General features: G+C 46.4%; 1 protein-coding gene across 3 annotated transcripts in view; it reads left to right on the top strand.

Annotated features, from left to right (window-relative positions):
• raly (RALY heterogeneous nuclear ribonucleoprotein) overlaps positions 1-14,942 on the top strand; it is a 183,414-nt gene that overhangs the window by 102,406 nt on the left and 66,066 nt on the right. For all 3 annotated transcript variants that reach the window (XM_038697146.1, XM_038697145.1, XM_038697147.1), the window contains exon 2: positions 2,062-2,388. In XM_038697146.1, coding sequence (XP_038553074.1) covers positions 2,133-2,388 — 256 coding nt within the window. In that variant the 5' untranslated portion in view covers positions 2,062-2,132. The remainder of the gene's footprint in view (positions 1-2,061; positions 2,389-14,942) is intronic.

Below are 14,942 nucleotides of genomic sequence, written 5' to 3'. Positions count from 1 at the left end.
TTTTGCAAAGAGAAATTTGACTGGAGCTGTTCTATCCCTTTCAATTGAAGGACTTCCATTAGTAATGAGTTCAGTAGGCACGGGTCGTGCGTGTATAATGAACTTTGTGAACAGTCCCTATTTGGAGGAAAACTAAATGTATCACTGCAGTACTAGTCCCTTCAGTACTTACTTAAAGAAGTAATTGTTTCCTTTTCATTCATGAATCTTGCTGCAAGCTGGTCTTTGATTGTTAAAAGTGAGGATTATGTTGTAGTGCCTTCATGTAATGTAGAAATATGATTTTCATTGCTTGAGAACTGTATGTCCATATTGATTGCAGTTCATTTCTGATGTGAAAGCAAAGCATAACAATCACATATTCTGTGACAGTAGATGAGCACCAATTGTGTGAATTCAGATGGTTTGAAGGGGCACCAAATTGCAATTTAATCAATTAAATGGTAACACTAAATAATGACTTTAATTACAGTAATAAAGAGAAAACGACAAATAATTGAGTCTCACTAAAATACACTATTCATTTGAAACTTTTAAATAATAATAATTCAAATAATAACTATAGCTTTAAAGTTCTTCTCTGCCATTGTGGTATATTAGATTGAGCACTCGGTGCTCAATCTAATCTGGGCGGAGACGCATGTGAGGAGCTGCAGCTGGTAAATAGGGTTGAGGCACTCACAGCAAAGTTGCCGCAGCCAGAAAAACCTCCAGCAACCATAGAGGAGCTGATAGAAAGATACGCAGATGTCTTCACAGGACTGGGTGAGTTTCCCGGAGTCCACCACATACACATTGAAAAGAAAAAGAATGGTGTGCTAAGGTTGTGTTTGGACCCTTACAACCTGAATCAGGCAGTCAAGCGCCATCACTACTCCATCCATCCAGCAGACTAGTTGGGAAATCAATGTTCTCCATCCTAGATGAAAAGGATGGATACTGGCAGATCGAGCTAAATGAACCATCGTCAAAGGTGTGCACCTTCAACACGCCGTGGGGCCTTTTCTGATCCTCAGACTCCAATTCGGGATCAAGTCTGCTAGCGAGGTGTTTCAACAAAAGAACAGGGAGACCTTCGGCGACATCGCAGGTGTGTACGTCATAGCAGATGACATGATAATCGCAGCGTCATCAGAGCAGGAACATTATGAAATCCCATTCCATGAATGCCCGGAGTGAGGAAATACTCATCCAACTGAAAGAGGCAACCGCAGCAGATAACGTGTTACAAGCTGTGAGTGAGAAACATACAAAAGGTTGGCCTACGACGAAGCGTAGTCTAGACAGAAAACTACACTGCTACTGGGCGATGCAGCAAAATATCAGCATACAAAACGACATTGTAATGGTCGGAGCCAAAATCGTTATACCCCAGAGCTTCAGGAGAGTGATTTTGGAGAAGCCGCATCTCGCTCACCAAGGAGTGCAGCGCACAAAGTCCAAAAAAGTCCTCCACTGGCATGGCATGGCACGAGCCATAGAGACAATGGTGGAGAAGTGCGTGCAGTGTCAGCAGCTACAGCCTAAACACCAGGCAGAGCCGCTTGTTCCACATCAGGTTCCAGACCTGCCATGGATGAAAGTCGGAGCTGACATCTTCAAGCTGAGTGGTCAGTTGTATCTTCTGTTAGTCGATTACCTGACCAAATATCCTGAGGTGCTCAACATACCCGATAAATTATCTGAAAGCAGGATGTGAATATCTGAGGATTATGGGAGCCTGAATTCTATGGCTTAGTTTCATGATAAAAGTTCAGTTTAGGTCACACAAATGAACACATTCATCTGGAATGAATGTGGATGGTGTTCCAGTGACCCTAACACTACGTTATAACTTTAAAAAAAAAAAACTATGTTCTTACATCATATGCCATTCTTGTATCTATGAACCAAAGTATTGATTCCTGTTTGAACATGTTTGCATGAACACTTTTATGCTTAATAATGAAAGTTATTGCTCGTTTGGTGATTTTTGTTCAGTGGTGAGGTGGTGGGTTGCAGCTGTCTTCCATTATCTTTTGTGACTAACACCAGTTATCTTATCCCTTTTATTTTCTTCAGATCCCCATCCATCTGCGTCTCCCTCCCAATTCATCAGTATTTCAGTCGCTTCCTTCGCCCATCTCTTCAGCATGTCGCTTAAGGTCCAGACCAGCAATGTGACCAACAAGACAGATCCAAAGTCCATCAACTCCCGGGTGTTTATCGGCAACCTGAACACAGCAGTGGTGAAGAAGTCAGACGTGGAGAGCATATTCTCCAAGTATGGCCGGGTGTTGGGCTGCTCCGTGCACAAGGGCTACGCCTTTGTCCAGTACGCCAGTGAGAGGCACGCCAGGGGCGCTGTGATCGGGGAGAACGGCAGGGTGCTGGCTGGACAGACACTGGGTGAGTCCACATGACGCAGCATCAATTATAGCTCTACCTACAACGCAGAAAAGAAAATTGCAGTGGTTGTGGTAGATCAAGTTTGAAGGATTTACCCACACACCAATTAAGATGATGATATCCAACCTTCAGATAAAAGTAACAAGATTGTATTTCCAACATGGAGTGTACATTGTGCTTGGCATCCAAGTGGTTTAAAGCAACATTATGCAAGATGTGGTTTTTCAGAGTGTAATTCACCACTGTTGTTACATTACGATCAAAAACTAGCCAACTTTGTTAACGCAGCCAAACGTCAAGCAAGTGTGACAATATCAAGACAGAAAGCCAGCTAATAAGTTATTACTTACCATTCCAAAAGCAAGAAGTTCAGCTTGGCATCTGCCAACTTTTCAGCTCTTTTAGCTCAAACCAACAAGTAAAAGTAGTCTGATATTTACTCTTGTCCTGTCTCTTGCTCCGCCATTCTCTTTTTCTCTTCTTCACTTCTTCTGATGTCTTCTTCGGTCTCTTCACAGCCTTGATAACCATACTGAGAATATTGAGCTAGCTTCTTCCAAAGAACCTAGTGCAAGTCAGAGTGTTCATTTAAGATAAAAATACTACATAATGTTGCTATAAGTCAGGAGATCAACATTTCCTTGTTTCACCTTTTAAAATCTTTTACGTCTTTACACAAGAACATCATTAAAAAGTTGCTTTTTCTTGGTTGCAATTTTTATTTAATGTCGGTGTATGCCACAACTCATGAACTCTGAGGTATCAGAAAATGTCCCAGTCTATACAGTGCAGGTTTTTAATAAATTTATTAATCAAATAATTTGTATTAATTAATCAATCAAAAAATGAGATAATAAAATTTAAAAAAATTAAAATTCACAGGTCCCAGGACCCAGGTGACGTCTTTGAATTGCATTTTTTGTTCATAGTCAAACCCAAAGATATTTGAGAATCATTTTAAACCGCTGATAAGACTCACAAAATGAATTATTAAGTATTAAAAATGTTGAATTATTTTTAACATTGAAATTGAAATTAATTAATTGACTTAATTTCAGTACTACCCCTGGTTAATGTTTTTTGAAGAAGACAGGTAGACTCACCTGTAGCTTGTCTAAGGTCTGGGGAATCCAACCCTGCAGGTTACAGAAGTTTAACCTTTTTCACAATTGGAGTTGTCAGTATTTTTCTGTCTCACAGTTTCATTACAACAAATGTTGATGCCAAATCAGTAGCACGCTGTATCTTGTCAAGTTCTACCCTGTGATATTAACTGATCCTGTAGTTTCTTCATGTATGTTTTGGTTCAGGCTTGATCTCTCCTTTCTCCAACAATATATGTGGAGAACCACTTGACTATGATCTGCCCCAAGAAAGTTTTTGGGGGAAAACAGAAAAGCTAAAGGTATGGAGGGGGACACAGAGACCTCTGATATCAAAGACGAACACATTACTCACACATTCCCCACCCTGACTACCTCGCCTTCACACTTAGAAACCCTGTAAGAATGTCACAGTACTTCCTACATTGGTACTGAGTGTAAGTTTTGGATCTGTCCAAGATGAGCATACTATGTACGACTTGTGGAGTCTCATTTCACTGTTATGTTGATGTCACACAACTCTACATGAAATCTGATACACACCCCTCTGCAGCTACACCGACATCATCATCGTTTTCAATACCCACTGCCTGTCTGGAGGAGATAAAGGTGTGGATAAAACACAACTACCTCCAGTTGAACAGCTCCAAAACTGAGGCAATTCTTGTTGGCACCTCACATCAAATCCAGTCATTCTCCATAACCGGTATTAGCATCTCTGATCATGACATTCCCCTCTCCTCAACAGTCACCAATCTTGGTCTAAGATTTGACCCACAACTCGCATATAAAGCCCTTTTCAAACACCTCTGCAAGATCTCCTTTTACCTTCTCAGAAATATTGCAAAACTCCTTTCCACACTGACCTTAGCTGATGCTGAAAAGCTGGTCCATGTCTTGGTCTCCTCCAGACTGGATTACTGTAACGCACTTCTCATCGGGATCCCCTAACAAGTCTGCAGAGACTGCAGTAGGTTCAGAACAAGCAGGAAGCTTCCGGTCTGAGGCGCAAGACCAACATGGAAGTCCCTTAAACGCGCATTCTGTTGAACGGCCAGCAGGGGACAACTCTTCTGGTTGCAAAAAGAAATCCAGTTCCATTTGAAATACTGGTAAACTGACCCTACTTCTCACCTGAGTTATTACCTCAGTAAACACTTTCCTAATGTGTTTATGGTCTCAATCACTAGTTTCAAGTCTTCTTTAATACAGCATGATGTTAATTTTGTAAATTATGGTCCCATTTAGAGGAAAATACACTATAAAGCAGAGTATGCTTCAGGGCGGGATTATCTATAGTTGACAAGGACAGACTACAACGGACGGTCAGGACTGCAGAAAAGATCATCGGTGCCAACCTGCCCTCCATTCAGAACTGGAGGGCAGCTTGGCAGGACGGTCAGATGGAGCTGCAGGAAACATCACTGCAGCTCCATCTCACCCCAGACACAAGCACTGTACGCCAAAACCAACAGTTTCTTCCCACAAGACATCACTCTGATGAACAGCTGATTTCTGACTCACGGTGTCAGGAACAATTCTTGCGCAATATTGTGGTGTACAATATATGTGCATTTGACGCATAACAGTTAAAAATAGCACTGTAGCAGCTGGACAGAGGGTCAGTGACCTCCTAAGGGGAGAGCAGTGATTGGTGGTTATGTAGGGTCTGAACCCTTCTATAGAATTTGACCTCTGACCCCTTGTTTTGTTACCTCAGAGTACTACTGTACCCTTCTATGGGTTGGAACTTTATTTTGCAGACTCAAACCCTTCTATGGTACCTAACAGATACCTACACATATCCTATATAAGCTATGTTTGATGTACAGAGAGACAGAGTGGCCATCGGGCTGGGTCACTCTTCAAGCTGCTGCAGAGCTTGTAATTGATGCTGAACTCCTTGATGTAATAAACTTTATGATCAAGAACAGTGTCAAGCGGATTTCTTCTGAACACATCATCGCAGCATTATTGTTCGGACAACACAATAACCCAGTAGCTCTGTCTTTAATGAGCCACCTGTTTACACAACTTATTACACTTACAACACTTGGTTTTACTCCCCATTCTCTATTTCAATGCTGTTCATAATGTTATATTGTCATATTGTAGATGCTGTTTACCAAATCCACCTACCTCAAGCCATTACTCCTGCACAAAATACTTATTACATATATTATTATATTATGTTATACATATATACTACTATATACATACTAATTATTCCTGCATCCTTTGCACTCTGCTCACTGCACTATTTGTCAATATGTCTATATTGTTTTTGTTCATAGTGTGTATATTTGTGTTGTCTACACTGAAGTCTGTCTGATTTTATCTTATTTTTATTATTGTGATTTTGTATTTTTGTATGAGTAAGCACATCGTGAGCAATGTACAATCCAGAGTCAAATTCCTCGTATGTGTACGCATACCTGGCAATAAAACTAATTCTGATTCTGATTCTCACTGTAGTAAGAGATGCACAGATTACAGTTTTCCTGGCTGATTCCAGCTACTGATTTTTTAAAAGGTCTGACCTGCCGATTCTAATTTTGGCCGATTCCGATTTTCTTTCTTTCTAAGAACTATAACTGACAGCATACACAATTTATTGGAAAAATCTATTTTTATTAGGATCCCCATCAGCACCAGTATAAACGTTAGCTATTCTCACTGGGGTCCATTCAATTGTATGGTCATAATGAAACATTTACTATAACATAACATTAGCATGTTCACTAGAAGGAGCTGAAAATAAATTGCACACCATTTTAATTCTGCTTAATTTATTTTTGTGTTTAATCACAAACTACAGTAATCTGCTCACCTTGCTTTTCCCCTCAGACACAGAAGCACACACATACACCTGTCTGTCTGTCTGTGTCTCTCTCTCTCTCTCTTTCTGCTCTGACTTTATTTGTTAGCAGTTTTATTTAAAAGAACTCGCGTTTGGTATGTTTTCACCCGTGATTCCATTTTCACAGCAGCAGCAGCAGATGAGCCGCGTGTGGAGGACGCTTGTTGTTAATTACCGATAGAGACCACTGTGGTATGAATGACATCATCACCAACAGCTGTGTTCACTGTTGCTTTACCTGGTCCCTGCTTTACCCACTGGATCTCTTTCTGTGTGTTTCTCTGAAGATGTAGGCCTAAATAGATAGCGTTGCTTATTCTTCACTCTCGTGAATAACTTCCACACACCTAAGACATCTTTTGGCGTGTGTGTGTGTGGCTATGACATGAGGTGTCTGTGCACACATGTGAAACATGGCGCTGTGCAGTGTGTTTGTAACGTTCAATGTGATTGGCAGAAAATTGGATATTTGACACTGCTTGGCCTCGGTCACCGGTCAGAGCCGAGTAGACGGAAAAAAATGGCCTATTTCAGTCAAAACATTTATTTTTACCAGAATGTATTATGTTTTAATCAACCTTGTGAGACGTTTCACTATGTTCACTTTTTAGCTTTATTTTATATTGATGTTTTTACCTTGCTTTTATGATTTTACCTGTAGCACTTGAGATGTGTTTCAAATGTAAAGTGCATTACAAATAAAATGTATTATTTATTATTATTAGTAGTAGTAGTAGTACGGCTGACACTGAATAGTCAAAGATTCAATGCTTCGATGGGTGGAGCCTGATTCGACTGTCAATCTCACAGTCAAAGCTTCGCAGTGAAACGAGGATCATGCCATTTTGGCGATATGGAGGTGCTCAACGTCTGATTTTACATAGAACTACCAGTTTTCTCCCAATAAGTTAATATACAGCCTATTACAATATACATTTCAACATTTAATGCTGTTTTTAAAGTGCGTAAATAAATCTAAAATTGTAACCTTAACCCTGGGTCGTCAGTATGCATGTGTAGGCGTAGAGTTTATATGTGTGTAGTGGCAGAGGAGGAAGATTTGCTGAAGAGCCGGAGCCCCAGCTTCACTGGTGTTGTGCCGAGTTTCCTGCACCTCGCAGGACTTTCGGATAATTTATCACCGTTGATGAACCACACAAAGAATATTTTATCATTTTTAAATAACTAGCTACTTGAAATAGAGTTGCGAGGAACCGCAATGTGAATGCAGTTGTCAGCAGCACGGAATGCATGTAAAACTGCACAAGACCGGTGATTGACCGGCGAGAGAAAGCAAAAAAAAGGGTCTTCAAACAGAATCATTTTAGCTGGAAATTTACACTGTAAGTTAAATGAATAGAGACTGCAGCTCTGCAGCTACTCAAGATTAAAGCGAAGTGTGTGTAACCCCGCCAGCTCACAATCGCCGCGCACAAAAACACACATGATTCGACTGTCAGTCGACTACAGGCAGGACTTGACGATTCTGATTCGACTATGTAAATCCTTAGTCTGGGACAGCCCAAATTAGTAGTAGTATGGCAAAAATACATTTTGATGGCTTGATGCTTGGTTGTTGAATTGGTTGATTTGATTAATGCCTTCAGATCAAACTCCTCAAAGTGATTGTAATCCAATTCACTTTTTGTTAACTTCAGCAAAAATGTCCTCACGATTTGCTAGCTCTCCATTTTGTGTGTGTTCTGAATAGGGATGTCATGAGAACTTATACTTTGGGGCAAAGTCGATGCCAAAATCCTTAAGACATGATGGTACTCGTTTTTGTAGGTACTGTAAGGACCAGGGATCCAACGCGTGGAAGATGGCGACAAGTGCGAGAGAGAGAGGGAGAGGGGGGAAGAGGTGTTTCAACGCTGAGATTTGAAATTTGGTGGCAGAGATTCTGAGGAAGCACTGAAGGGAGGGGTGTGTTTATTTAGCAATTGAGTTCAAATATTAACAATCCTGCAGAATCACTCTCCCTTTAAGTTCAACGAACTTGTTGTGACTGCATACAACTCTGGAATCTTTGATGACCTTTGAGCACCATTACATCGATTTTCTTCTTGAGTGTTTACATATGCCTCTTCTTTCTTCTGTTTCACTGCAATAAAATGTCAGACAAAATCAGAGTTGAGCAGAGTGTGCCTTTAAGGTGCTGTAGTGTTTTCTTTCCCCCCTGGTGGAGCAGGAAGAGATGAGCTGTCAGCGAACTGGTGTGAAGAACTCAACACATTTCTTTAATAGCTCTCTCAGTGCAGTGTGCATCTATGTGTGCATGTGTGAGAAAGAGAGAAAATATATGAATGACTTTAACAGAAACTGCATGTTGTCATGTGTATGAAAATGTGTGTATCTTAATGTGTGTGTGTTCTGGGTTGAATGGTTAATTTCTGTCTCTCAAAAAACATTTTTCAACAAGCACACAGTAACTCTGTGTGTGTGTGTAATCTAGTATGGAGCTGTGACAGCTAAAGGGCCGTTAAGTGATGTTCTCTGCCCCATTGTAACTTTTGTGTGTGTATGTTGCTATGGGAATTATATAAAATCTGTCTTCTTTCACTGTACCACTTAACTGACTCTTTTCATTTTTTACATGTCTCTCTATGACTCTCTCTCTCTCTCTCTCTCTTTTAGCTCTCCAATCATCTCTGCTTTACTAGGATGATTAGAGTTTACAGTATATGATGAGACACTTTAAAGCCTTTTAACACATAATCACTACCTTGGTGTTTTGGTTGGCAAGTGAGACATGACTCAAACAATAAGTAATGTGATAATGGAGATTATTTTTGTAGCACTTCTCAAAACCAAGAAATCTGAACATCAGCCAAAAAAGATATACACTAAAATAGAATGATTGATTATGCATAAAACTTGATGATTGTGGAAAGACCAGTCACTTTAGTAGTAGCTTCCTGTTGGAGGACATCATGCTAATTCAAAGTAGGGTGAGAGTAAGGACATGAAATGTCTTTAACTTCATCAATAACATCTCAAAATCAATCCTGAAACAATCAGCTAATCAGTTTGGTGAAGAAACAAAAGTTATGTTTACATTCAATGTTTATGGGTGTGTTTCTTCAGGGTTAAAAATACATGTTGACTGTATTTCCTTCCCCCCAATAACCTTTCCAATTTCGATTTGTTTTAGATGTTTCAAAGGCTTTTGTTACGATTGCTATGATTGTTGGCACATTACTGCCATCAACCGTCGGTCACTGGAATAGCTTATTACCAGTGACAGGATTTGAATTGCGGCACTTGCAAGCTTCTGTGACTGCATGATAGAAACAAAATGCAGGCCTACTCTTAAGAAAATTGCTCTTTAGTGCTACTGGTCAAAAATATCTTGTTTATTTACAGTGGTCAACTGCTAAAGCTCAAAGCTAGAAGAGATGTCTTTATAGTAAGTACTATGGAACTAACCATGGTAGTTAGCTGATAAGTTTGCTAAAGTAGATGGCAGTTACCCAAGTTAACTGGGAGCTAACTGGGATGCTACCAGATACCTAAATTGGTAGTTCTATTTCGTATAGGCTTCGCCCTCTAAGAGCTGTCGCTATTGGGTTCATCCCCGCGCGCATGCGCAGTCCTGAAGATTTCTTTCGCGCCCATGTGCCGTGCACGGGCCTCTCTCAGGTCCGCAATTTAGGTATATAATACCGGCGAGACCAGAGATCTGCTCCCCTTTTTTCTTCAGCGCTGCATAGCAGTCATTTCGGAGAGCAGAGTAGCATCTAAAGAGCAATTTTCCTGACTAAAGAGCTTTCCTATGGCTACTCACCGCTCTACCGTTGAGGTCCGCCGCTCGGAAGGAGTCCGCCTCTGCCCGTCCTGCCACGCCGGCTACATCATGGGGTTTGATCTCCACGCCCGCTGCGAGACCTGCCTCGGTCCTCAGCACGCTGGCCTGGCTCTGACTCCCCGGGCCTCATGCCCCTACTGCGCACAGCTGCCCGTGGAGGAGAAGCGACGGCGGGTCGACGCCTTCGCGGCCCTGCAGGAGGAGGAGGACGACGAAGCTAGCTGGGCTAAGCCAGTTAGCTTCACGGCGGACCTCGCCGGCGGGACTGCTGGCGATGCAGGGCTCGAGTCCTCTGACTCTGCTCCCTCCATTGCTGGCTCCCCGCCAGGCTCTCCCCTCTTCCCGCTGGAAGACCTGGAGTTTGACTTGGCGTTGGATAAGAAGGCGGCGGCATCGCTAGCTCCTGCTCCACTTCAGCCTTCCAGCTTGCCGTCCTGCGGGGCTCTCTTCCGGGATCTCCCCGACATAATAAAGACGGCTGCTGAGCGCAAGGGCGTGCCGATGCCTGCTGAGCCTCCTGCACCTGCTCCTAGCGCCATGCTCGGCGACATCTACCAGCCAGAGCAAGCGTCCAAACAGGTTCCTGTGTGGCCCCTTTTTCCACCGCTTCAGCCTTTTCTCTCCGAAGCGGGGGCCGAGCCTGGGAAGCTGAAGGCGCCGGTGGCGAGGTACGTCAACTTCACGAGGGTTGAGGGCCTCACTGACCGTGGGTTTCCCTCTGTTCCACCTCTGGAGCCCAGCCTGGCAGCCATCCTGCTGCCTAAAGCCACCTTTTTGGCAGGAGGAAGCCGACTCCGCCCTCCGCCTGCGACCAGGTGACGGCTCGAATCACCGACCGCTCCCACCAGTGCGCCGCCCAGGTAACAGCTGCCATCAACAACATATCGCTGCTGGCCTCGTCCATGTCATCTGTCGCTGCTCAGCCCGACACCCTTTCCCCCGAGCTCGCCAGCGAGTTTGGGAAAGACGCGGCCGCCATTTTGTCGCTCGCCACAGCGCCGGCGGTCGGCCAGTCCTGGATTATGGCGTGGATGACGATGCTGCAACGCAACATGTGGCTGCACATGTCCGATCTGCCGGAGCAGATCAGGAAGGAGTTGCTGGACGGCCCCATCAGCCCCGATGGGCTGTTTGGGCCGCTCCTCCAGGATGCAATCACACACCTGCAGCAAGCTTCGGACGAGGCGGACAAGGTGAAGCGGCACACAGCGTGGAGCAGAGCGCCACCTCAACACCCACGGCGCTCACAGGGCTCCCGGCGTGATCGCCGCGACTCCCGCCCCAGGCCGAGGCGCCCCGCGGCCACTGCTGCGGCTGCGCCTCCACCGGCTCCAGCCGAGGCCCCCCGGGTTCCTCCGGCGGCCGCTGCTCCCTCTTCACAGTGCCGCCCTGTCGTCAAGAACAGGCGAGCGGCTTGCTCCTGGTCCAACCCCCCCGCCGAGCCTCCCCGCAAACAGCGGAGGTATTGACGGGACGCGGGGGACGTGTGTTTTCTTCCCGGAACAGCTGGACACAACGGCTCTTTTCAGAGCCAACCAAATGTCCATAAAGAGCATGTTCCTAACAGTCAGCCTGCCCCTCTCTCTCCTGAGCTTCCTGCAGCTGATGAAACGCACGTCTCCCACACACAAGCAAGCTCCGCTGCGCACGCACACGCTGCGTCAGTTGTTGAGCCGCTGTTGTCCCTCTCTCATATTATCATGAGTGAAAAACATTCACATCAGATAAACACAACAGCCCACCTACACTCCCTGCCTCTCTGCGGCCTCCCCACCTCTCACCCTTCAGTGTGTGTTAGTGGAGGTTTTTCACCGTGGCACGAGTCTGACACTGAGAATGAGCGGCCCGAGTGTTTCACACTTTCGCCGCCGCAGCCCTTTCACCTCAGCCCTCCCATGGGCTGTGTCGAGCGGCTCTGCAGCTCACACGGCGGCGGAGAGGGCTCTTCTCTGGCTGTCAGAAATGTCCACAGAGGCCCCTCAGATTTTTGCTCGCCCGCTTTCAGAGCGTTGCTGCGCGTGGCAAAATCTGCCCATGAACGAGTGGATGGCGAGATTAATAAAGAAAGGTTACACTCTCCAATTCGCCAGCCCCCCTCCTCCTTTCAGCGGGGTGCTGGAGACCGTCATGTCATCGCAGTCAGAGACATCTGCTCTGATGGCAGAAATAACAGAGCTCCTGAGCAAAGGAGCGATTTCAAAAGTCCCGCGGGGCGAGGAGAACGAGGGCTTTTACTCCCGTTACTTCCTGGTGCCCAAGAAAACGGGCGGAATGAGGCCGATCCTGGATCTCTCCTCCTTCAACAAATGCATAATGAGGAGGCCGTTCCACATGCTCTCAGTCAGGCACGTATTGGAATGTGTACGTTCCGGGGATTGGTTCGCGTCCATCGACCTAAAGGACGCTTATTTCCATGTCCCCATCATCCCCAGACACAGGAAATTCCTGCCCAGTTTCAATACAACCGCCTGCCTTTCGGCTATTCTCTGGCCCCGCGCACGTTCTCCAAATGTGTGGAGACAGCGCTGGAGCCGCTGCGCAGGTCGGGCGTCAGAGTGTTGTTTTACCTGGACAACTTGATTGTCAGGGCATCGTCCAGGGAGAGCTGTGCGCTACACACGATGAAGCTCGTGAAACACCTGTCCTGCCTGGGTTTTGCCATAAACTGGCAGAAGAGCTCTCCTCTCCCCTCCCAGTCAATAATCTATCTGGGAGTGCATCTGGACTCAGCCCACATGAGAGCCAAATTATCTCCAGCCAGGCTGGAAGCTCTCAGCTCCCTGCTTTCACGCATCGCTCCGCACAAAGTGGTAACGGCTTTGTCTGTGATGCGTCTACTGGGCATGATGTCGGCCAGTCACGTGGTGGTCCCTCTGGGTCTCCTCCACATGAGGAAAATCCAGAGATGGTTCGGCCGTCTCCGCCTCGATCCCATAAAGCACAAAAGACGCCTGCTGTCCGTTCCCCCCTCAGTACAGTCAGACCTGACGTACTGGAAATCCCCTCACGTGCTTTCAGCGGGGTCCCCCCTCGGGAAAGTGACGTCACATGTCACAGTGTACACGGACGCGTCCCTCATTGGCTGGGGCGGGATGTGCCATTCTCACGTGGTGGGAGGGAAATGGCCACAGCCTCCATCTCTCCACATAAACTGCCTGGAGCTGTCCACAGTGCTGAAAGTGCTGAAACACTTTGCTCCACTCCTGAGAGACAAACATGTGCTGGTAAGAACAGACAACATGACAGCCGCGGCTTACATAAACCGTCAGGGCGGCGTCCGCTCGGCTCGGCTACTAGAGATAGCCAGGAGCCTGCTGCTGTGGGCCCAAGCGAACCTGCACTCTATCAGAGCACTCCACATTCCCGGTGTTCAGAACCGAGCCGCGGACCTCATGTCACGCGGCGGTCCGTCTCAGAACGAGTGGAGACTGAATTCCACTCTTACTCAGGAACTGTGGGACAGATTCGGGGAGTCAGAGATAGATCTGTTCGCCTCACGAGAAAACGCACAGTGCGCACTGTGGTTCTCACTGAGCGCACGGGACGAGCCGCCACTGGGCGTGGACGCCTTCTCACACAGCCCGTGGCCCAGAACGCTCCTTTATGCTTTGGACGGAGCCATCCTACACTTCCCAGTGATAGGTCAGCGTTTGTGGGCTTGGCCCCTGAACGGGAGCGCCTTGAAAGATTAGGATTGCCCCCTAATGTGGTGCGCACCATCCAAGGCGCTAGGGCTCCCTCCACTACTGCTTCTTATAGAGCAAAGTGGTCCGCTTTTCAGCACTGGTGTGTGGAAAGAGACACGGACCCCGTCTCGTGTCCCTTATCTTTTGTTCTGTCCTTCCTCCAGCTGCTGGTGGACAGAAATCTGGCTTTATCCACGGTCAAATCATACGTGGCGGCCATCTCTTCCTGCCACGAGGGCTTTGGAGAGAGATCGGTTTTTGCGCATCTGCTGGTTAAGCGTTTTTTAAGAGGAGTGAGAAGACAGCGGCCTGTCACGCGCCCCTTGGCGCCACAGTGGGATTTACCGCTTGTGCTGCGCGCTCTGAGCAATCCCCCCTTTGAGCCACTGCCGCAAACTTCTCTCAGACTGCTGTCTCTGAAGACAGCCCTCCTTTTGGCACTGACATCTGCTAAGAGGGTGAGCGATCTGTGCGCTCTCTCAGTCGCTCCATCCTGCCTCGCTATCAGAGCTGACGGGAGCTCCGCCACCTTGAGGCCGAACCCAGCGTTCATGCCCAAGGTTATAACTAGCTCCTTCAGGTCACGGATTATTTCCCTGGAAGGTTTTTTCCCCTCCTCCTCATCGAAACGAGGCGGAGGAAGCATCTCATCGTCTCTGCCCGGTGCGCGCGTTGTCTCATTATGTAGAGCGCACAGCTGCCCTCAGAAAAACTCAACAGTTGTTTGTTCACTACAGAGAGCATTCACGAGGCAAGTCTCTGTCAAAACAACGGTTGGCTCATTAGCTGTGTGAGGCCATCACACAGGCGTACGTTGCGGCTGGGGAGGACCCCCCACCCGGCATCCGTGCACACTCGACAAGAGCCGTGTCCTCCTCCACAGCGCTGTTCAGCGGGATGGCTGTGGAGGATATTTGCACAGCGGCATCATGGGCTTCACCCTGCCCCTTTATCCGCTTCTATTTACGTGATGCATCGGGGTTTTCCCTAACGCACTCGGTACTGAATGTTCTGGAGACCAGGCGCGACGCTGCTGGCTCGGGGCACATTACGCACACATAGGCTTCCCTGTAAAGGAGCCGGTAAGGCTCCTCTTG

Source organism: Micropterus salmoides, unplaced genomic scaffold, assembly GCF_014851395.1.
Source record: "Micropterus salmoides isolate LMB-PRFRI ecotype aquatic unplaced genomic scaffold, ASM1485139v1 Ms_hic_scaffold_4, whole genome shotgun sequence".
NCBI classification, from domain to species: domain Eukaryota; kingdom Metazoa; phylum Chordata; class Actinopteri; order Centrarchiformes; family Centrarchidae; genus Micropterus; species Micropterus salmoides.
The sequence above is the reverse complement of the archived record's forward strand: the minus strand, read 5'-3'. Positions and strand labels throughout refer to the sequence as shown.